At 47.3% G+C, this 23,652-nt stretch overlaps 1 protein-coding gene across 1 annotated transcript; it reads left to right on the top strand.

Moving 5' to 3' along the window:
* The first annotated feature begins 20,985 nt into the window (after positions 1 to 20,985).
* Positions 20,986 to 22,338, top strand: SOX2 (SRY-box transcription factor 2). The gene has a single exon (XM_063408676.1). The coding sequence runs from the start codon at positions 21,384 to 21,386 to the stop codon at positions 22,329 to 22,331; it is 948 nt and encodes a 315-aa protein (XP_063264746.1). The 5' UTR covers positions 20,986 to 21,383; the 3' UTR covers positions 22,332 to 22,338.
* Positions 22,339 to 23,652: the final 1,314 nt, after the last annotated feature.

The following is a 23,652-nucleotide window of genomic DNA, read 5'->3' as shown; positions in this document are numbered from 1 at the left end:
GCTCTTTGATTTCCCAGAGCCTTTGAGGGTCTGGATTGTAATGTTGACTGTCATCAGCTTATTGAAAATAGCAGAGAACATACCTCTTCACTAACTATTTTGTTATCCCTAAATGCCTACTGCGGAGAAGAAAAGACAAGATAGATCCCCACAGGACTCGCCATGGAAACACTGATCCTGGGGGGAAAAAGCCACTCAAGATCAGTGCTGTCCACTCGGTGCAAGTACAGAAATATTCTGGTGCATTGTATGAAAAAATGTTTGTAGGCGTAAGAATTATAAGCACAAGTATCTGATCGTCAGACGCTGACGGGGAGAATGCAGCCATTAACTAATTAGCAACAGAATTTGCATAACCTGCAACCCTCAAATATTTTTATGAATAAATTGATGGCCATCCAAATAGTTGCAAATGAATTAATTAAAAGAGATGATAGGATTCTACAGATAACCAAATTAAACTAAACATGTTTAGTAATTCAAACATTTTACCCTTATGATTACTCATCTAATTCTACTAGTGAGATTATTTTTGCCCAGTTCAGTAGAAAATAAATGACCTATTTCTATATTATATTTTTTTCTGGTTTTTACTTTTTCTTTTATTGCTTGACTGTGCTGGAACATCCAATGGATAAAAAAAAAAAAAATAAAAGAAAATTAATACATTAGCTTGTTAGTGGTTATCTTCTTAGGCAGGACTTGTGAAAATTTAGAGCTTTTAAAATGCTCCAGCTGGCTGCTACTGTCTATTTTGACTGCTACAAAACTCACTCATAACCACAAAATATTTCTCTTGTCCTTCAGTAATTAATAGGTTAGAAGTGCCAAAAAGAAAAGAAAAGAAAAGAAAAAAAAAAAAAAAAAAAAAAAAAAAAAAAAAAAAAAAAAGGAAAAAAATCCTGTTGCTTTGGCACTATTATAACAGGAACTATGAGCCTCTAAAAAGTATGAAACACCTTATTCTATGTTTAGAGCTGATTGTGCTACTTGTTAGTTGTGGCCTTGAAGTATTTTGATTTAATCTTAGGAAACAGGGCTGATCTGGATGAATTCCAGCTGAAGCTACGGGAACTGAAGAATTAAGCTACAGAACATAATGAAATGATTCAGTCCCATGCAATCTGATGAGCATCACCGTGTGTAATGGGATGTGTGTGTGGTTGTATCTGAAGCTGGTTGTATACCATTGATTACAAAAGTACCTTTTACACATAGTGTAAGATAATTACTTTGTATGAAAAGCAGACTATTTTAAAGCGTTTATTTTAATAAATACATTTAGCACTAGTTTTCTGTATGTGGGTATATTGTTAGTAAGTAGTATTCAAGGCTAAAGCCCTTACCTTTGTGCTGATGCTGAAAACTATCAATTATAAAGCACCTAACAATGTTCTACCAATGAGCACTCTCTTTTAGTGGCACGTTCCTATTCCTCTCTTTAAAAGACAGATATTGCTGTGTGCAGGAGCACCAAGACTGGGGTACCATTGTTAGGGCTGATTAAGGGGAGGAGGAACTGTTCAAATTTTAGGGTTCTTTTCTTATCAGACATCTATTGAACTGAATAGCATTTTGTTTTATATCACACTTTTCATGGCCTAGGTATCTCAAAGCTCTTTACAAAACAGTCTGTTTCAATAATAAATATTACTAGAATAGTGAATGTGTAGGCATCTATTATGTGATCTGCAATAGCTCACATACTCTTTGGCATTTGAACAATGCATTTAGGGAGTAGGGTGATGGGAATATGTAAGATAGTTTTATATGCAAGTGTTAAAATAAATGTTTGAGAATCTTAACATTGAAACCAAAAGTAGGAGGAAAATGTTTATCCTGCACCTTATAATTTGGTAAAACCTGCCTGACATCCACCTGGACTCAGTGTTACAGTCAGCAAGAAAAGCCAGAGCAGTAATTGTTCAGAGGAGGGATGGAGCTCTTGAAAGAAATAGTCTCAGCCTACAAACATCTCACAAGTGGTTTAGGACCATAGTGAAAACAATCCTCACCACTGAATTGTCTTTGTTAGAGGGGTGGACCTCAGACTGCAGGGAACAGATCCACCATTTCGGCTAATTTTGACTGTGCACAAGGGGAAAATATGAGGAGGCATGTAATAAATGCTGAGGAGGCAGCAAGAGACAGAGAAGGGGAAAATAAGAATGCTAAGGGATGTGTTCATCTCCTTCCAAAGTTGCTGGATCAGCCACAAACCTTACTGGCACAGAGTTGTCCTCTGTGTCCTCAGTAAAATTACTGCACTGCTAGCAGAGATGGTAAAAAGTTTATCCATCTGCAGCTCAGCCACCACAGTTGACAGCCCAGCAGAGTGGAAATTAGGGGAAATGGTAGAATTAGTAAAACCCTGTATTGTCCCCACTGGATAGCTTGTCATGACTGTGGTCTTTCCCATAGGTACAGCTGTGTGCGTGGCTCTCTCTGGCTGTGCACCCCAGATGCATTTTGTCTTTCTTTTCTCTAGATTTCTGGCTATCTGTGCCCTAGCTGTCTTTTCCTCCACTCAAAGTCTCTCTCTCTTCTTTCTCAACCTCCATATGCTCTCATCTCCCTTTCAGCTCTTCTCTTCCCCCCATCTCCTTCAGCCTGGACAACTCTTTTCAAAGCCTTTATTTTTAGAAAAAAATAAAATACATGAAATCTGAATGACTTCAAAACCATATTCTGGTGCTTTCTCTTGCTTCTCAGTCCACTATTGTTGTTCAGAGAGTGTATAGAGCACTATATCTCAAGTAATTGGGTATTATATTTTGGACTGTAGTTTGGGCACTAAAAATAGCATATTGGTGACCACTTTGTTCCATATGCCTCCTTTATAAAAGGAGCTAACGGCACTTTTTCAGTTTTTCCATGTTGAAACATTAACTTCTAGCAGAGGTGCTATTCTTTTTGTGGTGAAAGCAAAATGAGTGTGAGCTGGGGATGATCATTGCTTCCATGAAATTTTGTAGAACTCTTTGCCACGTGATTATTTTCTATCACCAGTTCATACCTGCAGGCTCAGGCTGACACGTTGCCACCGCTGTTGTTCGACAGTTGCTTTGTTGTTCTACCATTTTTTATCCTGTGCTCTAAAAGACACTGAAAGGCCCTCACGAAATCACTTTCATTAAGACAACCACCACGTCAGACACTGTTATCAAAGGCTGATGGTCTTGGTGCTCAGCTAGAAACATCTCACAGGAGCCTGATTATCACAGATGATAAGAAATTGCCTTCTGCCAATCGTGCTCTTACACAGTGCATCACCTGGACCTCCAAAAGTAAGGAACCCAAAGGACGTGGTCCCTTTTTCAGCCTAGATGATCCTCAGGACTGGGCAGGGGTTTCCATCTCTTGATGGGCTAACTGAATGTGGTCTTGCAAAGCTGCTTTGAAGGTTTATCTGTTTGGAGCATCTCCTCCTGTGTACCCCTTCCAGCTCAGCTGTCAGGGGACCCCTGGCCCACGCCTCTGTTTCTGGAGCTCCTGTGGGCTCCCTCCCTGCTCACTTCAGCCTCAGCCGGTGAGGTCGAGCTCCTGTGCACTGCTGCAAGGTGATCCCTTGCTCTGTCACTGCTGAGAAGAAGGATGACCAGCTGACAGTAAAATTGCTCGGTGCTGATGAGCCCTTGGCTTTGTTACTGTGGTAAAACATACATCATTTGACAGCTGCTTGTGCATGGAAAAAAACATCCATGATTAACGGTTTCCTATCCTTTCTTGTTACTGATCTTCTTTGCTTATGACAGATGAGACTTAGATGTCTTTTTTTAAGAGACAGAGAGAGAAAAGGAGAATATTTAAACTTGTTCTCACCTAAGTCTTTTATGGTATCCTAAGGACCTTATTTGTAGTAGAGATTTTTGTCTGAATTTCAGCTCTCCTAAAATGATGAGATCTGTCATTCAGCTTTAAAAGGGAATGTGCATTCTTCCCTGGCTGGATTTTTTTTTTTTTTTTTTGCAAAAGGGTATAATGCTAATTTTACTTATTCAGAAATTAAAATAGCAAACAGTTTATATGAGGTGTTGATAATTACCTTTATTACTGTAATGCTGTGACAGATGTTGGCAAAAAGAGGCAGAAAATGCCTACAGCTGTGCACTCCATGACATCCAGTTTATACTCAGACAGAAGGCTAACAGATGTTCTGAACTGTCACTTTGCCTAAATGTTTTTAAAGTCTAAGGACCTGCTTTATAATTCACTAGGGCCTCATTTGGTTTCACAGAGGTCCTCAGAATTCCCATCTGTGACAATTAATGTCGAAGACTTTCATAAATCAACCCCTGTCCTTATTAGCCCTCTGCAAACAGATATTGTGTATCTGTATACTCCTGAGGCCTCTATTTTTTGTGACCTAGTTATTAATTTCTATTACTTGTACATAGCATAACTCTTGTTTTGAGAAGAAACACATTTGGGTTACATGAATACAGCTTGAGCACCAAAGTCAAAAGACTGCTGATATAATTTAGAGTGACCTCAGAATACCTATGTTAAAATATTCTTTATTTTCTTGATGAATGCTATGGTCATTTCTAAGGTGGCTGCAAAATGCTAACAGCTTCAAGGTACTTGTTTTCCCAAAGGAAAATATAAATCTTGGTGGTATCAAAATGTAGCTCTTAAACAAGCATGTTCAGCTGCCAGAGATGTTCTTACTCCTAGAGAATATTTTTACTCAGAAATGCTTAAAACATTTAAGGGGTACATTTAAAAACAAATAAAGATTAATATATTAAATTATGCTCTTTAAATTAAAAATAAAGGCCTTATAGAAGTGATACATAGGTAATGTATGCATGTAGAAAAACATTTAAAATCATCGTCTCCAAGCTCCGCCCAAATTTGCCAGCATACCTTCAGATGCATAAAAAATGTCTCTAGAGTAAAACAACTTAATACTTTATTGATAGCTGCCATTTCTTTTTAAAAGCTGAATTCCTGTTGTGCAGTATTTTAATAGTTTAAATATTGTGCTAACATAATCAGTGTTTGTCTTCTGTTCCCCAATCCTGTATAGAAGCAAAACTCCAAATTGTACATCTTTCTGGGTTTGTTTCTAAATTACTCCCCACACTTAATTACGAGGATGAGAGGGATGCCTTATTCCTCTTTGTTATAGGCTAAGCTCTCAGTAATCCCAAACAAAAGAGCCAGTTCTGGAAGATATAGGATTTGCTAGCAGGATTATGGTCTCATAGATAATGATGTGCAGTCAGCAGAAGCGAAGCTTTATTTTAATTCAAATAAGCTAGTAAACAAACCACTGACAAGTCTGCTGGTGAGAGTAACTGGCTTCTGTTGCCACATTGGCAGCTAAATTATAGAAAATCTATTATACCCTGTTCACCATATGTTTAATTTAATACAGATACAAATTAAACTATCCACAGTGCCTATTAAAATGACAATACATATTTTTTAAATGTATGAATGTTTTAAGATACATTCCCCTGACCTTAAGAAGGGCAGTGCTGTTTTGGGAGACTACAGCCAAACACATGCTAGTCAACAGACTCTCTTCAACAACAACAACAGTGATTTGGAAAAACACAGAATATTAACAGTACAGTTTTGTAACAGATAATGAGGTTAATTGGGGTGTTTTACCTTCTAAGCATCTGTTCTTCCACACTTCACTCCCCCTAGGTTCCTGGGCCTTGCATTTGATAGAAGTGGTTGATATCTAAGCCTCTGTATACTTTTTAATTCAGTGCCAGCTACAGTATGAGGGTTTTGCCCTTTCCCTGCTGCAAATAACTATTCCTCCTTTCTGCATATTCTCATTTATTAATGTTCTTTCAAATAACCTGGATTTCCTGACCTGTCAGGAACCTTGGAATTGCTACTCTGTAATACTGTGGAGGGTTTCGAATTGTGCAGGGGATTCCTGCTTAGGGCCTGTGTTGTTAGGAGGAAGAAGTGTTGAGTACCAGGTCTTGTGGCCCATTATGGACCCTGGTTGACTTGAGTTCTGTGGTGGTCAGAGTGAAAGCAGGTATTGGAGAAAAAATAGAATAACAGGAGGCAAATATTTTGAGAGTCTAAGTGGAGGTGTTTTTAAATAAACTGAATTTACCTCATAAAGTCAGTAAGTCACAGCAAGTTATAGTTGCTGTTGTGAGGTGGTGATGGGCTGCTTGAAACTTTATTGAAACAGAGAAAGAAATCAACTTCCCCAAATTCACCCCTTATATCTTAAATGAATGATGATGAAAAAATATGCCAGTCAAAATATTGCAAGTGAAGATCTCTCTGGACTTCCCTGGGGTCCTCCTGCCAAGACTGGAGCTCTCCTGTCCAGCTCCAGTCTGCTCACAGCAGTAATAGGCATGCAATGAAAATGTAAGTTTTGTGAAATTACTTGCAGGTTATGAATTGTCACTTTACTCCACGGTGATATAGTCAAAATTCAGCATTCAAAATTACGTTTCCCACAATATTTAAGATGTAAGAGCACGTGCAAATGTAGTGTGAACATGTGGAAATATGTGTGAAGGGAGTTCCTGACTCCTATAAATAAGCAGCGTTGTATGCCAGGCCCCACACTGTATATTATTATTTGTACAATGTATAATATGTGCATGGGTGTGAGATGTGCACTGTAAAGTGTGTACATACTGTGTGCACATGTGTGCTCATTGCATGTTTGTTTTAATTTCATTTACCAAAACACCTTCAGAATCAATATATATTTGTAATGTAGGCATAACATACACAGGAATGTAAGAGTTATTGCAAACAAGTGTTACTTATTTGATAAATTCATCTTTAGTATGTAAAAAAAATGACTGGTTCTAAAGACATTTGACATCTAAGGAGATGAATGTATAAAAATATCAAGTGCAAGAGATATTTGAAAAAAATACACAATATTACTGGTGCTGCACTTTCTGCTTTTCTTCCCAGGAGAAATTTATCTTATACCAAGTGGTCATCTTTCACTAAAGGCATATTTAGTACCACAGTTACCCATAGCAAAATTTTTACAATAACTGTTGAGGCAACAAATCAGCAGGCTCTCTCATAGCAACCATGAAAAAAAAAAAAAAAAAAAAAAAAAAAAAAAAAAAAAAAAGAAAGAAAGAAAAGAAAGAAGAAAAAACAAACTTAACAGAAGAAAACTCTGCAATTTTAGGAGGCAGATCTGAAGTTCTTCCATAGGTTTCCAGGCAGCAAAAGGCCTGTCCTGCAAACCTGCCGCTCTGGAGAGCCACTCTCGTGTGCTACAGCTCCTTTGCTTTTGGGCAAATGGGTTTTGTACCTTCCCATCCCTGAGGGCCGGGGGCAGCAACCAAAGCAGCGCTGCTGCCGGCGTGTGCCGAGCGCTCTGCTCAGGCTGCAGCGTGGTGGGAAGAGCGTCCCGGCTTCCCGGAGCTCTGCAGCACTCACGGGCACCGCACCACGGGGTTAAAAAGCATGAGCGTTGCTAAAGTGAAACGAGAAGATGAGAACTTCTGGAAGTGGGTTGGGAAGCCTCTTCTCCCAGGAGAGGGGTCCCGGGGGACCCCAGGCGAGGCGGCGGCGGCGCTGCTCGGGGGGCGCGGGAGATCCGCGCTCCTCACCCCGCGTGGGCTCTGCCGTGCTCCCCGCCCGGCCCCGGAGATATTAAACCTTAACCCCCTTGTCAGCGAGGCAGGCTGCGAAAGAAGGGCTTGTCCCGTGTGGGTGAACCTCAGCCCCTCCGGCAAGGTTAACGCGGGAGCCCCGGCGCGGCGGAGCCGGGCACGGGCTGGGGCTGGGCAGTGGCGGAGTCACCGCGGGCACGGCAGGGCAGAAATATTGGCTGGGGCGAGAAATGCCAGCAGCAGCCTGTCTTCCCCCTCTGCTGTGGAACAGCTTCAGTGCTTTGTCCTGTGTAGGAACTCCAAAATTCTGATTTTTTTTTTTTTTTTTTTTCCGGATACAGTGTTGGGTCAGACTCCGGCACTCAGCCCCTCTGGGGGGGACCGTGTCTGGCGAACACCTTACTGGAGTGTTGGAATATGCAACCAGAGATACATCTCTATATAGCCAATTCGGAGTGATCCGTTATTTTATCTATGCACCTGGATGCAGGTGGTCTTGGTTTGGATGTTTTCTTTTGCTGGGGGTTGTTTCCCTAAGCCTAAAATGAATTGTGAAAGTCAAAATGCAGGACGTTCATCTTCCCGCCCCGTGGGATCGGTCTCGGTAGAGACTTAAGGGTACCAGTGGCCGTGTGGGAGCCCAGCCCTCCTCAGACCAGGGCGAAAAATGCATGTTGATATGCGAATTTCTCTCAGAGCCCTTCCAGGATGCGGTTCACTTTTTTACTTTTGTTTGTTTGTTTTCCTTCCCTACAGAAAGTCTTAGAAATTGCTGCAAAGCGTTATAAAGTTGTAGCTACCCGGTCCATACACTGGTGATTTCGTTTCTGGTTATCTGCAAAATGAGCTTTAAGCCAATTTCGTGCTTCAGGCTAAAGAGAGGGATTCGTATTTCCCTCCTAGATGCGTGGCATTCCTGGAATCTCTTTGTCAGCTTGCCGTAGGATGCTGCTGTAATTTGCCTGGAAACCCTCTCCAAAATTTGTTGTATACAGCGGTTAAGAACAACGTAAGATTTCTGAGCTACCGGGTTGTTCTCTCTGGAAAGAAAATAAAAATCATCTTCCACTGATAAGTCAGTTTTCAACTATTCAGAGCCTGGTTCCCATTTATCCCAAAGAACCACCGTAGGTTCAAAATATGTATTTCCCACTAATCCCCCTCCTTCCCCGTTCTAAGAAATAAAACAGTTCTTTAGGAGAAGCGGTACTTTCTTCGAGAATCCTAGAAAAGTTCTTGCACGATTTCCTGAACTTTGACACGCCTGGCTCCTTTATGCCACTTCCCGCTCCCCCGCCCTCCCGAACGTATAAAGGCTATTACAAAACGACGGGAGGTTGCCTGAACTCCGCGGCTGGAGATGAACTCCGCCACCCTCCATCCGAGCCCGCTCCTGGCGCTCAGCCTGGCGAGCGGGGCTCCGCGGCCCCGGCAGCGCCGCCCCTGCGCGGAGCCGTGCGGAGCCCGCGGGGCCGCGGCCGCCCCGCGGAGCCTCCCCGCACCCTCCCCGCGCCGGCGGAGCGGGCTGGCGAGAAGATGTTTATCCTGAGATGCAAAATGGGTTGTTGAAAAACAAGCCATGTGCAAATAGTTTAATTTTCCGTTTTGATGCTTATCTTTGTCTCCCGAATTTCATCCGAGAGGCTTTAATTGGCGTGTGGGTAATAGTTCCTAAATAATCCCTTATTAGATGACTTCAGAAGAGTTGCGAACCAATAACGTCTTAGTCCCAAAAGTGAAAGTAGAATTTGAAGGCTCAGGTCAGTTTTTGTCAAAGGGCTCATTTGAACATCTTTTAGTTTGCTGAAAAAGCTAATTAAAGAACGTTTGAAGGTTAAAGTCATTATTCCGTGCTGTTGTCGTGCTACAAGTGAGCCGAGTTTTGTGAAAACACAAAGGGCAGAAGTCACAGAGGTGGATTACTGTCAGTCCAGGCTACAGAGGCACAGAGAACTGTGGCATTAATTCCTATAGAAAGGTAGACAAACACAGTCACTGACTAACAACTTTCCCGCAGAGCCCCATTGTCTAAGCACTTTCTACTGCTTTGGGGTTCTCTTCGAGTTGCTACAGTCACAACCAGATCCCAAACTAGGTAACGGGGCGACTTTCGGGCGCGGAATTCTTGACCTGTGCGACAACTTTCACGCCGAAATTCGCTGTGGGTCTTGGCCGCTCCCTCTAACATTTACTTCCCCCTCCGGCGGTGCTAATTTATTCATTACTTGGCAGAAAGTTAGAAGCGCGGCAGAACTCCGCTGGAGCCCGCGGCACCCTCGGCACCCGCCGCCGCCCGGCTGCCGCTGCCCGCTGCGCTCCGCGGCCCCGGCGGGCACGGCCGCGGCCCCGCTCCTGCGGCGGCTCTGCAGGAGCTCGGGAACTCCGCAAGAACCGCGCAAGGGCCGCGCAAGGGCCGCGCAAGGGCCGCGCAAGGGCCGCGCTGCGCGGGAGCTGCGCGCCGCGGAGGCTGCTGGAGCGCAGGAGAATGCCGTGGGCTAATCCCGGGGGCTGCCAGCAGCACTTTGCGCCTTTGTGTGTGCGTGTGCGTGGACAGCAGATTGCAAAGCCGGGCACACAAAGATAGGCGCGCACAGGCACAGCCGGCGCGGCTCAGCCTCGCCTCCCCAGCGCCCGCTGCCTTCGCGCTGAGCTTCTTTGCCCCTCTCGCTCTCAAAGTGTAGATTTTTTAGGTCTGGCCACGACTGTAGATCTCCCCAAATTCAAAGAAACAGATGTTTGGGCTGATTATGGATGGGGGGAGGGGAGGGAGGGATCCCTGCAGCTGCAACTCAAAGAAATATATTGATAAAATATTTCAGTGGTAATAAATACGCAGAGATCAGCTCGACCTTGCGAGGTCTTTATTTTAATTTTTTTCCCCCATATACAAAAATCTTTATCAAACCTCTATTCTACGGCTTCAATAAACAGAACCCATTACCTCACGGCAGCTTTTGTTGGCCTGTATACAAGCGAGAACAAAATGGTTATTCAGGAGAACGCTTTCGATTTTTATTGTGTGTAGTATGCACAAAGAGCAGTGTTATTGTATTAAAAAGAACCATCTGTAGCAGAAACAATGGCATCAAATTATCTTTGAATACCCACTGCAAAAATATAAAGCTTTTTTATTATTCTTCTGCTGTACGGTGGGGGACAGAGAAGTGACTTTTTTGTTGTTGTGGGTGCATTCTTATAACACACACCAAATCAGTCATTGGGATTTTTTTTTTTAAGCCATAAACGATTTTTTCCCCTCTTGTTCCAGGGACTGCAGTTAAGAGCTAGGGCTAGGACTTGGAGGATGTGTAGGCAAACGGAAAGAGAGCCGGGGGAAGAAAAACCGAAATGGATTCATTCTCTGTCCTGGATGGAGGAGGAGAGGAGAAGAGAAGGGGACGTGCGAGCTTCCTTCAGCTGCCTCTGTCCGGTGAAAAGTGCTCAGACCCCCGGGGCTGCGCCGGGCTCCGGAGTCCGGCGGACTTTGGCGCTGAGCTGCCAATCAAACCGCTCACAGCCACCACCCTGCTCTGGCACCGACATGTAAGTAGCTGCAGCACAACTTTGACATTCACAGTTTTTCCCCCCTCCTCCCCCGTGACCTTTAAAACGATCTGGAAATGTAGCTCCCACCTACGACCCGCCGCTCCGAGCTCCACCGCGTTAAGCTCGGCGAGTCGCGTACGGGTTTGGGCTCGGCTGAAATTGCGCGGCCGCGCACGGCGAGCGGAGCACCGGGCAGAAGAGCTGCCGGTCCGCGGGCTGCCTCTGCCCTGTGCGCTCCCCTCCCGCGGGGAGCGCAGAGCCGGGACTCTCCCCTGCCGCCCGGGATGCTCCGGACGGGGCCGCTCTTTTGGCGTTGTCGCGGAGAGGCGCGCAGCCCCCGGCACCGGGCGGCAGGCGCGGAGCCCCCGCGCCGCTGCTGAGGCGCTCGGTGTGTTTGGCGGTGCCCCGGGCCGGGCTCTCCCGGGGCGCGGGGCGCGGAGCGGCCCCGGCCGGGGCTCCCCGGGCGCGCCGCTCTCTGCCGCCCCCTGTGGGCGCTGCCGGGCGCTCCTCCCGCGGCGCTGCGCGGCGGCTCCGGCCCAATCCCGGGAAGGGGGGCCGGGCCCGCAGAGCGCCCCGCACGCCCCAAGCGGGGCCGCACCGCCGGCACAGGCGGCGCAGCGCCGGGCCGGGCTCCGATAATAAATCATCAATACCTCTGACTGCCCGCCGCTGCCTTCGGGTGCGCTTGGGGCTGGGGAAGGCCCGAATTTGACATATTGGCTCATTATAATACCGTTTAAAGGGAAACTCTTCCTGGTTACAGTTAGCAAAGTTGAGGTTGGATTTCCCCCTCTCCACCACCCCCCCCTCCCTTTTTTTTTTTTTTTTTCTTGGTAAGAATTTGGTAGATAAAGGTTAATCTTGGGCTGAATGATAGAGCTGTGATTGACAAGAGAAAAGGTGTTGAGGGCAGGTCGAGCTGTCTTATTTACAGCCCACTGCTTGCTATAGAGCCTTTGTTAGGACTGGAAAGCTAATTTAGTGCTGATCAAAAGCACCACAGAGTTAAAGGACTGGTAATGACTGCTAATTTCATTTCAGCCTCATACATCCCCAACTGCTGTAATTAAAGACGTGCTATTTAAATACAGGTGAAGGGGTTTTGTAGTAGGGGGAAAGTGGGTAGCCTGTTACAATTTTATTTGTGGTTAATGTGGTAAAAGTCCGACATTCGGTTTATTATTTTAGGGATTTGCTTTTTTGCACTCTTCTGCCCCTGCAGAGCAGGGCTGGACGCAGGGCCGGCCGTGCAGGGGCAGGGTGAGGACAGCGCGCCGCAAGTGATGGATGCCAGCCCCCAGCTAGCGTGGGGTTATCTTATTTTTAATTATTCCCATCAAAAGGCAGCCAGGAAACATCGGGAGCGCCAGGGAGAGGGGAGATGGAGGGACACGTGTCAGCTTTTAAGTGCCTCTTCGGAAGCTCGGGTCCTCATATTATTATTATTTTAAATTAAATTATTTTAGCACTCCACGGCTGGTTCGCTGGCTCTGAGACGATGTAATTTCACAACCGATATAACAGTTTCTTTCTGGGAAACATCAAAGGATGAAAGCTCTACATTTCCGTAGTTGGTTAAAATTGACCAAAAAAAAAAAAAAAAAAAAAAAAAAAAAGAGAGAGAGAAAGAAAAAGAATTTAGCCTTTAATCTCTTTTTATCCACGACGACTAAAGATCTGTACTCGACCCCGCTCGGCTCCGGGCTGCCCGGGCTCCTCGGGGCTCCCCCCGGGCTCCCCCCGGGCTCCCCCCGCAGCCGCGGCCGCTCCGCGCGGGGGGGGCGCCCCCTGTCGGCCGCGCCGGGGCGCCCGCGGGGATCCCGCGGTTCGGGCGCGCCCGCGGGGCAGAACCGGGCCCGAGCCGCGCCCGGAACCGCCCCGGAGCCGCCGCAGGGGTTAAAGGGAGCGCCGTGAGGCAGGGACGGGCAAGGTGAGCAGAGAGCCCAGCGCAGGAACCACGGGCAGGGGAGCCACCTCCAGCTTGCGCCGTTTGCTCTCCGGAGAGATGAACGTGGGAGAGATATAAATGAAATGTCACCGACTTCCTTCTAAGCAGAGCTTTCCACAAGCCTGGGTCTTACAGAAACGCTGATGTGTGATGGTGTCCCACACCTAGGCAGAGCAGGGGAGCTGCTGCGGGACCGCGCCGCCCCGGCGGGCGGCGGGACATCCCCGCCAGACCAACTTCTTAACTGGCAGCCTTAGGCACAAAAAAATCAGGATTAATTTTTCATCGTTCTCAACGTCCGTGTTCCAGTGCTGTCAGCAAGTGCCAGCCTTTCAGATGCTCGTGCTTGTGTTTTCCTCCCAACGCGTCTTAAATAAGTCAGTGTTGACAGGTGTTGCTTGTAAGCAGCGTTGAACAGTTCTTTTTCATTAAGGAAACATTTTCTCTAAATGGCATATGTTTAAACCCGAAGCAATAAAGTCACCTCAATCCCCCTTAAAAAAAAAAAATAAAAAAAAAATCTACCACACACAAAACAACTCCCTTCCAAATTCCTGGAAAAGGAAGAAGCTTTATCTTAAGTGAATCGCCTGGAGTGCGATTTTATTTCCTTACTGTGGTCATGACAGATTTAAAAGGAACCTGGTGATATAAAACGATTAGCCAAAATATGTGACGTGCTGCATTGCCACCAACTTTTTAGATTAATTCTCTACTTATTTTAGAGCATACGCGTAGCTCCGTGTAGCGCGTTTAACGGTGATATTTGCTGGTTGTGGTAATACCCAGCACGGTTTATGCGTCTTGCGTGCAAAGAGAAAGACTAATGGAAACCAAATTATTTCTGTTAAATTGGGGTTATTTTGTATCTCCTGTTGACAGCCTGGATGAAAGTCATAACGCCGCAGTTTTTCTGCCAAATGAACCCCATGGCTGTTGGTGTCACAATAAACTTTTCACTTTAGAAATCATATTCGGATAGGTTTTTATGAAATATTATTGTTTGTCGCGCTGAGCATACTTTCTCCATTCTTTCAGTCTGATCTCCGCTCGAGACTCCCTAATAAGGCAATTCTGTAGTAAGAGCGCCCAAAATAAAGACATGGCATTTTCTATAAATAATAGCAAGAGCCCTCACAGATTTCCCGCACAACGGAATTCCCAGATTTCCTTTACTGTTTCTTTAGTTAGAATGCGTTCGGTATATATAACTCTGAAATTAAGCAAGAATATACATCTGGATCGATCTGTCAAGCCAGTTATAAACTAAATATAAGAGGTACTATATGTCAATTACCACAGGAACTGGAAAAAATACGGAGCCTTGTACACACGGTTTAACGTCAGGAGGCACTTTACAAAAATTTAGTGACTCCTGCCGAAAGGTGAATGATTAACCCGGTTCCAGGAGAGGGGCTGTTAGTGCTCCTCTGAGAAACCGCAGTTGTGAGGGGGCTGTAAAGGGATCGTAAATTCCCCCCTCCCTGGGGCAGAAGTTGGCACATAAAATCAAGGGTCCCGAATGACCAGTTTAACCAAAATGCGGTTTTCCTGGGCTCGATTCGTAACTCAGTTGCCGGATTTTATTCTGCGGACGTTACTCAAGGGAGCAAATGCTGTAAATCTGGGATCGGGTCCCAGGCTTGGCAGACAGCTGGCAGCAAGGGGGGGGGGGTCATCTCTGTGCTCAGTCTCGTTCATCTCCACTTGGAAGAAAAGTGCATTTTTAGTTTATTTATGTCTTTTGGAAGGAGCTGTTTCTGGATGCCAGCATTTCCTACATCTCCCTGTTGAGCGGTGGAAAGGGAGACTTGAAGAAACAAACCAAAAAACAGCCTCAAAGGCCGATTTCGCACTTCACCCTTTCTTGCCTCTCCCTCAGCCTGTCCCTGGCAGGTGCTGCCCTGAGCGCCCGCAGCATCGCCCCTTCCACCTCTACCCCTGGGCACCCTCTGGGCCTTCCTCCTGGCACTCATCCGCTCCCACCGGGAAGGCTTCCACAGGGCCGGGCGGGGTGCTCGGAGAAGCCCCGCTGCCCAGCGATTTCCATGGAAAAAGGGCTGTGGCACCCCTCCGACTGCAGCACCCCGAGTGCTGCGGGTCCCGTGTGCCCGAAGCGCTCCTCCCGCCCCGCGGGCCGCGCACCCCCGCGGGCCAGCGGCGAGGACGGCCCGGAGCCCCGCGGGCCAGCGGCGAGGACGGCCCGGAGCCCCGCGGGCCAGCGGCGAGGACGGCCCGGAGCCCCGCGGGCTCCCTTCTGCTGCCCCGGAGGAGCCCGAGGTCCCTGGGCTGCGCCCGGGCCTCCTCCGGCAAAGGCAGATCTTCGGGTGGAGGCCAGCGGATAGACACATGGGAAGTGTTGTTGTTATTATTTATAGCACCAGCTCTCTGCTCCGATTAAGCGCCGTCTAAATATGAATTCACTGTATAGACAGCTAGTCTATAATTTGAATTAAAATCCTCCCAACGAGCCCGTCGCTGGAGAATTCCGAAATCACAAGCCTAAGTTGACACAATGAGCCCATGGTGTCAATAAACCATGGGCGAGATGGAGAGATTGTCACTCCAGACCATAACAGTTCTGAAAGTGTCATTACCGTCTGTCCTGTCAATGAGCTCCAAATTAAGGACTATGAGGAACAGCGAGATAAAAGTCACCGTCTTGGCTCCATTATGGGCGATCTTGTCAGTGATCTGAGAATCACTGGAAAGGCGCTTTTTTTTTTTTTTTTTTTTTTTTCTTTTTTTTTTCTTTTTTTTTTTTTTCCCTTCAATGTACTTTTCAAACCATGCCTCGGGATGCCAAGGTTTGAGGTGCGCTGAGAGAAGCAACCTTGAAGCACCCCAGGCTGTGCCTCAGGCGTTCCCATTGAAACTGCCACAGCTTCTTTGGGAAACGGTGTGAATTCAATGGAAGAGCCGGAATAATTCCATCAAAACTGTGCTGGGGCCAAAGAGGACTTCATTTGATTTGGGCGACACGTGTGATCCCATGAACAGACACTTTTTTAGACCATTATTTTCTTAAGTCAACACAAAGATGGTGAAGGGGAAAGAGAGAAATAAAATAGAAGCCTCAACTTTAGGAAAAGACAATACATTTGAGATAGCCCCTTCCAGGCATTAAGACTTTGAGAGAATGTCCCCGATCCCTCTGTCCTGCGAGCCTGAGAGAGTTAAGGGGACTTATTCAGGAATTGGAAACCTTCAATTCTGGATTTTTGTGCCTTTGTGGGTTTAAGCAAAGCAGTTAGCGTTCTTCAGGAGGGGTTTTGTGTTTAATATACATGAGTTCATTCAACTACAATGGGAAAAGAAAACTCATTTGTTCTTATAAAACTAGGAAGGAAAGATAACTTTAAATAGACTGCCAAAAAGGATCCCGTTCGAGGGGGTTGCCTTCCTGCTAAAGAGCCAACATTCAACTGTAATTTCACCCCGTTACGTTGTACAGTAATTCCTAAGTTTATCCTCGCCACTGATCTTGATTTTCTGATTTATTTTAAAGATCACATAAGAAGTACGGGCTTCACTTATACTTTCCTTTGGGAAAGAAATTCCGGGAGCGTGATTTTAAATGCAAAGCAAAAACCGCGGAGAGTTTGAGGAAGCTGTTGGCTATTTATGAAGAGTCATGGAAGCCTGTTTGGACAATCGGCTTCTCCTTTTATTGAGAAGCCTTTTGAAAGCGACTTCGAAAGGTGGTGTGCGCGACTCGGCTTTTCTGCTGCTTATTGTGTACATTAAACTCCCTCCAGGATCCGAATTTTATTTTTTTTCTTTAAATTTTCCTTCTCGCAGCACTGGACAAAAGCGGAGGTGCCTCTTTTCAATTTTTGTTTCTCCCCCCGTTTTATTTTTATTTTTTTCTATTTTTATTATTTTTTTAACCTCTCTCCCATCAGTATTCTGCCTCCGCAGCCCCGGTTCAGGGTGCGGCGGTGCCGCCCGGGGGGCACGGCGGGAGCCCCGGGCCGGGGGCGCCGCAGCCCCCGCTGCCCCCGGGCCGGCTCGGGCCGGGCCGTGCGCTGCCCGCCGGCCGCACGTGTGCTCGCCCCGCGCTTCCAGCCGGGAGAACAGGGATGAAAGGAGAGGCCGGGAGCAGCGCGGGGCTCCCTCGGCATTCCCCGGCTTTCAAGGGTCCTTAGAGCCCTTGAATGAAATTATTGGGCGAAATGGGGTCTGGCGGGACCGGCCGCGGCTCGCCCCCTTCTTGGTTTGTACGTGTAATGCCACTTCTGAGGGCGACAATCGGGCTACTTGCTGGACAGGGAGGGACAAAAAGGAGATTAAACCGTTTTAAATAATAATAAAAAACATCCCAAACGCAAGCAGAGTGGATTACACTTGCCGCGGCGCCTCGGCTCCCCCCAGGTTCCCCGAGCAGCCGCCCTCGGGCCTCGCAGGCAGAGCGGCCCCAGCCTCACCCCAGCTCGGCCCCGCCAAAGTTCCCGAGTGTCCGGGAGCCCTGGGAGAGCCCGGAGGGTCTCCCCGCTCTCCGAGTGAGATCCTCCTGGGGCTGAGGACATCCTGCAGCTGCAGCAGCTCGGGACCCTGCCCCTGTCCTGGGCCCGCACCCACCCCGAACACGGCTCTTATCCCAGGGCATTTCGGACTGTATCTCCCCAAATTTTCCTGGGGATACCACTGCAAACTCACCATGTGATGACTGAAATTCCCCAGAGATTGGGGTATAGTTAGTTCATTAGTTGGGGTAATGTTAGTTCATTAAAACTTCCCCCACTAACTTCGGCCCCCGAGCGCTGGGCTGCTACAACATAAGAGGGGCAAGAGGAAAATTATCTGTACATTTTCGTCTTTGCCTATTTTTTTTAAACGTAATGAAATTAAAACTTTTGGAGCTCACAGTTGACATTTTGCAGAAAATTGAGTTATCAAGGCAGTAATTATTTCACGGGGAGATAAAACTCTCATAGCCCTAACTGTCAAATAGGGGCCTTTTCAGATTTTAATTACAAAATAAAATTAGTCTGCTCTTCCTCGGAAGGGTTTGTGAGTGGCTAAACAGAGCTTTCCCCAATACTGGTGGTCGTCAAACTCTGCTAATTAGCAATGCTGAGAAATTCCAGTTAACAAGGACATTCTCTAAGTCTCTGCAGGTTCCCTGCCGTTCGCCTTCATTTCCATAAGAAGATTAAGAGTGGAGGGGAACACACTCAAATGCAGATGCAGAAAAGAAGCGTTTTTAACAAGCATCATAATAGTAAGATGCTTGGCTAGTTCTCACCTAATTACTGCAAGTTAAACCTCTATTTGCAGCTAAGGACAAAAAATGGAGCTGCAATCTCCCATCTCCACAAGTCTGCTTAATAGTTTGCTTTAGATTGGTTACTAGTAGGTTCAGGAAAAAAAATAATATGAAAATGTGTATATTCTTTCCGATACAGTTAACACGATAGGTTGTATCCGTAGGGCTTTTAGAAAAATCGGCGAGTATTAGAACAATAAATACATGAAATCCAAGCAGTTAACATTCATTTTCTTTTTAAGACACTCATAACCTGGAAATAAGAGTGCGTGTGCCGCAGAGCCCATCACTGAGAACATTTGCAGACTATTTGTTTAATGTAAGCACTTTTCATTTCCATAAATTATACCAAAGGCAACGATTTTTTAAATCCACTCAGATTAAACCGTCCCTCTGCAGGCCTCCCTTCCCTGGCTGTATTCTTAGAGAGCAGTGGTGTTATTGTTATTAATATAGAAAATCAGAGACCATTTCATCTTTTCCTTTTTTTTTTTCTTTTTTTAATTTATTTTGTAGCCAGCTTCCCGGTCTGCCTCTGCTTCCGCCCACCCGCGTGTGTATTTCCAGCCAAGCAAACCTCCATAACCACAGGAAAGGCAAAAAAATGCCCCAAAAGAGCCATCGCCCTCACCTTATTTCCTGTACTGCACTATCATGTATATATGCCAGTTTATTGCAACCATAATTAAAAGTGGCAATTAAAATAGAGCTGTAAACTGCCGATAGCACAATCGTTAGGCATTTCCCATCCTTTATTCGTATGATAAACGCAATTAGGAAAGGAGCGGGCCCCGAAGGGCTCTCGGTGAGCACAGGGCAGCACACGATGCTCTGGTCCTGCGTGGAGCTCAGGGCCGTGCACTCCAGGCACCTCCCGCAGAAACAGCCAGAGCAAAAATAACCCCTTGCCTGCGCACCGCCAGCCCTCGCTTATCGCTTTAGCACGATGAGCAAGACCTACACCGCCCACCCATCCCCTTAAAAAAAATCAAAATAATTATCCCTAAAATTATTTTTAATAACTTTATCAACTGCAGACCAAAGGGATAACAATAAGACAGTAAACAGCCGCCGTGCCTTCAAGAGTGTCTGGACAACCAGAATCCGCTGATATCCCACATCTCATAATTTCCACCTATTTTTCCACAGTTTAACCTATCACTTTTCTAGGGGCTATATATACATTTTCGAATTGAACGCGTTGGACCCGATAGGATTTATTTGAATAACCCACGCACAGAAAAAAAAAAAAGATTCGTCGCTGTTCGCCGACGGGTTTTTATTATTATTATTCTTTATTATTATTGTTGTTATTATTGTTATTATTGTTATTATTCCGCCGGGTGTCATTTCCCGCTCCCTTCCCCCCGGCCCTCCCGGCGGCGCCTCCCGCCCGGGGCGCGGCGGGCCGGCAGGGGGCGCCGCAGCGCCGCGGCTGAGGCGCTCGGGGCGCCCGCGCTGCCCCGGCCCCCGCCCGGCCCGGCCCGGCCCGGCCGCGCTCGGCCCCGGCCGCCCCCCGCGCCCCCTCCGGCCCCACGCCGGGAGCGCCATCGCCACGAAAGGCGGAGCAACCCCGGCGAGGCAGGGGAGGCGCGGAGCGGCGCGGGGGAGCGCGGCCAGGGCGGCGAGAGGCTCCCCCCGCTCCCGCTCCGCGTCCTCTCTCTCCCCTCCTTCCTTTGTCGTCAAGTGCGGTTTAGCAACAAAGATCCCAACAAGAGAGTGGAAGTAAACTTAGCCGGGGCTTTGTGCGGCCCGTGTAGTGACAACAAGGGAAACAAAACTACCTATTTGTAGCGCCCGGCCGTGCCCCCGGCCCCGCGCTGCGCCCGCCCGGCGCCGCCCGCGCCCCGCCATGGGCTCGGGGTGGCGGTGCCGCCGGGCCAGCGGCGCACGGAGCGCGGCCCGGGCCCTCCCCAGCACCCGCACGGGGTCCGGGCCCCGCTTTGTGTTCGGCGGGGATGGCGTGTGGGGAACCCGTGCTTGCACTGGACATCCTCCTCCTCCGAGGCCGCAGGCCGGGGGGAAGCGCTGGGCGCGCTGTGGCCGCACGGAGCAGGGCAGGGGATGGCCGGGAACGGGCACAGGCTCTGCCCGGGCGGTGCTGCGGAGCCCGCTCCCCGCGGCGGCAGCGGCAGGGCCGGCTGCGGGCTCCGCCTCACGGGCACTGCACGGCCTGGACGGGGCGAGCGAGGCACACGCAGGGCCCTGCGCAGCCGGGCAGCCCCTCTGTCCCGAGGGGCACCGGCACAGGGGTGGGGGGAGCCGTTCCTGCTCCACTCCCCCCATGGCTTCTCCTAGCCCCAAGCCAACACCAACTTAAAGGAAAAAAAAAAAAAAAAAAAAGAAAAAAAGAAAAAAAGAGAAAAAACCACCACGTAGCAACAATGCTGTTTACCCACTTCCTCCAAAAGGCGTGTGTGACCTGTTGCTGGAAGGGGAGATACAAAGGTTCCCAGTGGCCGCCCGGGCCGCCCCCGGGCCCGCCTCCCCGCCGAGCCGTCCCGGCGCGCCCAGCCCCCGCCCCGTTTCATGCAAAACCAGGGGAAGAGACTTGTCCTCAGTGGCGGAGCCGCCGAGCGCTGATTGGCCGGAGCGAACGCATTTATTGCCTGACAAGCCCCCATCACATGGATGGTTGTCTATTAACTTGTTCAAAAAAGTATCAGGAGTTGTCAAGGCAGAGAGAGAGAGTGTGTGTGTTTGCAAAAGGGGGTAAAGTAGTTTGCTGGCTCTTTAAGACCGAGGTGGAGAGAGAGAGAGAGAGAGAGAGAGAGAGAGCGGCAGGCAGAGAAAAGGGAAAAAGGAGGAAGAAGTTTTTTAAAATCAAGACTCCGGCGGTAATAATAGCAGTTATTAGCATTATTAATCCATCAGCGAAGAGGAAGATCCTGATCTTGATCCAAGTGTGGTTTTGGGGAGTCCCCCTCCCCCCTTTCCTACCCCTCCCTAGGAAAAAAAAAAAAAAAGTCCGGCTTGGGACTCCGCTGCGGCTGCTCCTCGTTTCTCTGCTCGAGGCTGGTTCCAGGCAAAAGTAGTTTGAATGTACAACATGATGGAAACCGAGCTGAAACCTCCCGCCCCCCAGCAAACTTCGGGGGGAGGCACAGGCAACTCCAACTCGGCCGCCAACAACCAGAAGAACAGCCCGGACCGGGTCAAGCGCCCGATGAACGCGTTCATGGTGTGGTCCCGCGGGCAGCGGCGGAAAATGGCCCAGGAGAACCCGAAGATGCACAACTCGGAGATCAGCAAGCGGCTCGGGGCGGAGTGGAAACTTTTATCCGAGGCGGAAAAGAGACCCTTCATTGACGAAGCCAAGCGGCTCAGAGCTCTGCACATGAAGGAGCACCCGGATTATAAATACCGACCCCGGAGGAAAACCAAGACCCTCATGAAGAAGGATAAGTACACGTTGCCGGGGGGCTTACTGGCACCGGGCACCAATACCATGACGACTGGGGTAGGGGTTGGGGCCACCTTGGGAGCTGGGGTGAACCAGAGGATGGACAGTTACGCGCACATGAACGGCTGGACCAACGGAGGCTATGGGATGATGCAAGAGCAGCTCGGCTACCCGCAGCACCCGGGCTTGAACGCGCACAACGCGGCGCAGATGCAGCCCATGCACCGCTACGACGTGAGCGCCCTGCAGTACAACTCCATGACCAGCTCGCAGACTTACATGAACGGATCGCCTACCTACAGCATGTCCTACTCCCAGCAAGGGACCCCGGGCATGGCCCTGGGCTCCATGGGCTCGGTGGTCAAGACGGAATCCAGCTCCAGTCCCCCCGTAGTCACCTCCTCGTCTCATTCAAGGGCTCCTTGCCAAGCTGGGGACCTTCGGGACATGATCAGCATGTATCTACCAGGTGCTGAAGTACCAGAACCAGCTGCCCCAAGCAGACTTCATATGTCCCAACACTACCAGAGTGCACCTGTTCCTGGCACAGCCATTAATGGCACACTCCCTCTATCACATATGTAAGACAAAGGGGCCGGGGGGGGTGGGAGGGGAGGGAAAGGAAAACTAAACAAAACAAACAACAAAAAAACTTTTATTAGAAATTCTGGACTTTTTTTTTTTTTTTGGACTATTTTTGTACAGAGAAAAACTCCGGATGGGGGGTGGGGGTGGGGTTTGGGGAGGGGGGGTGTCAGAAATTAAACCGACAAGGAACTTGTATAGATCTCGGAGGGGAAGCAACTATACAAAACTTTTAAAAAGTTCTAGTTAAAATGGTAGGAACTTTGCAGAAAGTTTGCAAAAGTCTTTACCAATAATATTTAGAGCTAGACTCAAAGAGCGAAGAGGAAGATGTTTTAATATTTGCAGGCAACTTTTGTACAGTATTTATCAAAAGACACATGGCAATCAGAATGTCCATTGGTAATATAGAGAGAAGAAAAAAAACCAAGCTCGCGAATTTGCCAATTATTTTTAAAAAGTAGAGTCTTCTTGGACCATCGTGGTTTTGGCAGCTGAATTTATAGCAGCTGCGAGAGGAGAGGTAATTATTTCACGGCATTTGGACATTTAAATTGTTTTAGAAATTGTACAAAAGATTTAAAAAGGTAGGATGAGTACTTGCGAACCATGGGCTTGGTTTGCTGGATAAGGGCAAACGTTTAGATTGTACTAAATTTTTTTTTTTTTTTTTTTTTTTTTTTTTTTTTTTTTACTTCTTGTTAAAAAGCAAAAATTGCCATGCAAGTTCACACGCCGTTTGTTAATTTATAATAACTTTTTGTTTCCAGACTTCATCCTGTTCAAAGAAAAGGAAAAAAAAAAAAAAAAAAGAAAAAAAAAAAAGGAAAATTACCAGCCTGAAATTACTGTGTTTGAAATATTTTCTTATGGTTTGTAATATTTCTGTAAATTTATTGTGATGATATTTTGAGTTCTTTTTTTTTTTCCTCCTCATTTTCCGTAGTTGTATTTTAAAGATTCGGCTCTGTATTATTTGAAATCAGTCTGCCGACAGTCCATGTATATATTTGAACTAATACCATCCTTATAACAGGTACATATTCAAGTTAAGTTTTTACTCCATTATGCACAGTTTGAGATAAATAAATTTTTGACATATGGACACTGAAGTTCCGCTTGAGTCTTGGATTTATTTTTGTAACGCAAGTTGTTTTTTAAATAATTCATGCGGTAGAAGGTACCATCGTAGCCAACCGAATACGATAAATAATGCAGTAATATATAACTATAGATATATAATGCATGAATATTTTTATAGGTTTGTATAGAGAGAGAGAAAGCGCGATAGCTTAAACGGGATAAGTGCCTGTGCCTCCTC

Source organism: Prinia subflava, chromosome 11 (genome assembly GCF_021018805.1).
Source record: "Prinia subflava isolate CZ2003 ecotype Zambia chromosome 11, Cam_Psub_1.2, whole genome shotgun sequence".
Classification (NCBI taxonomy): domain Eukaryota; kingdom Metazoa; phylum Chordata; class Aves; order Passeriformes; family Cisticolidae; genus Prinia; species Prinia subflava.
The sequence above is the reverse complement of the archived record's forward strand: the minus strand, read 5'-3'. Positions and strand labels throughout refer to the sequence as shown.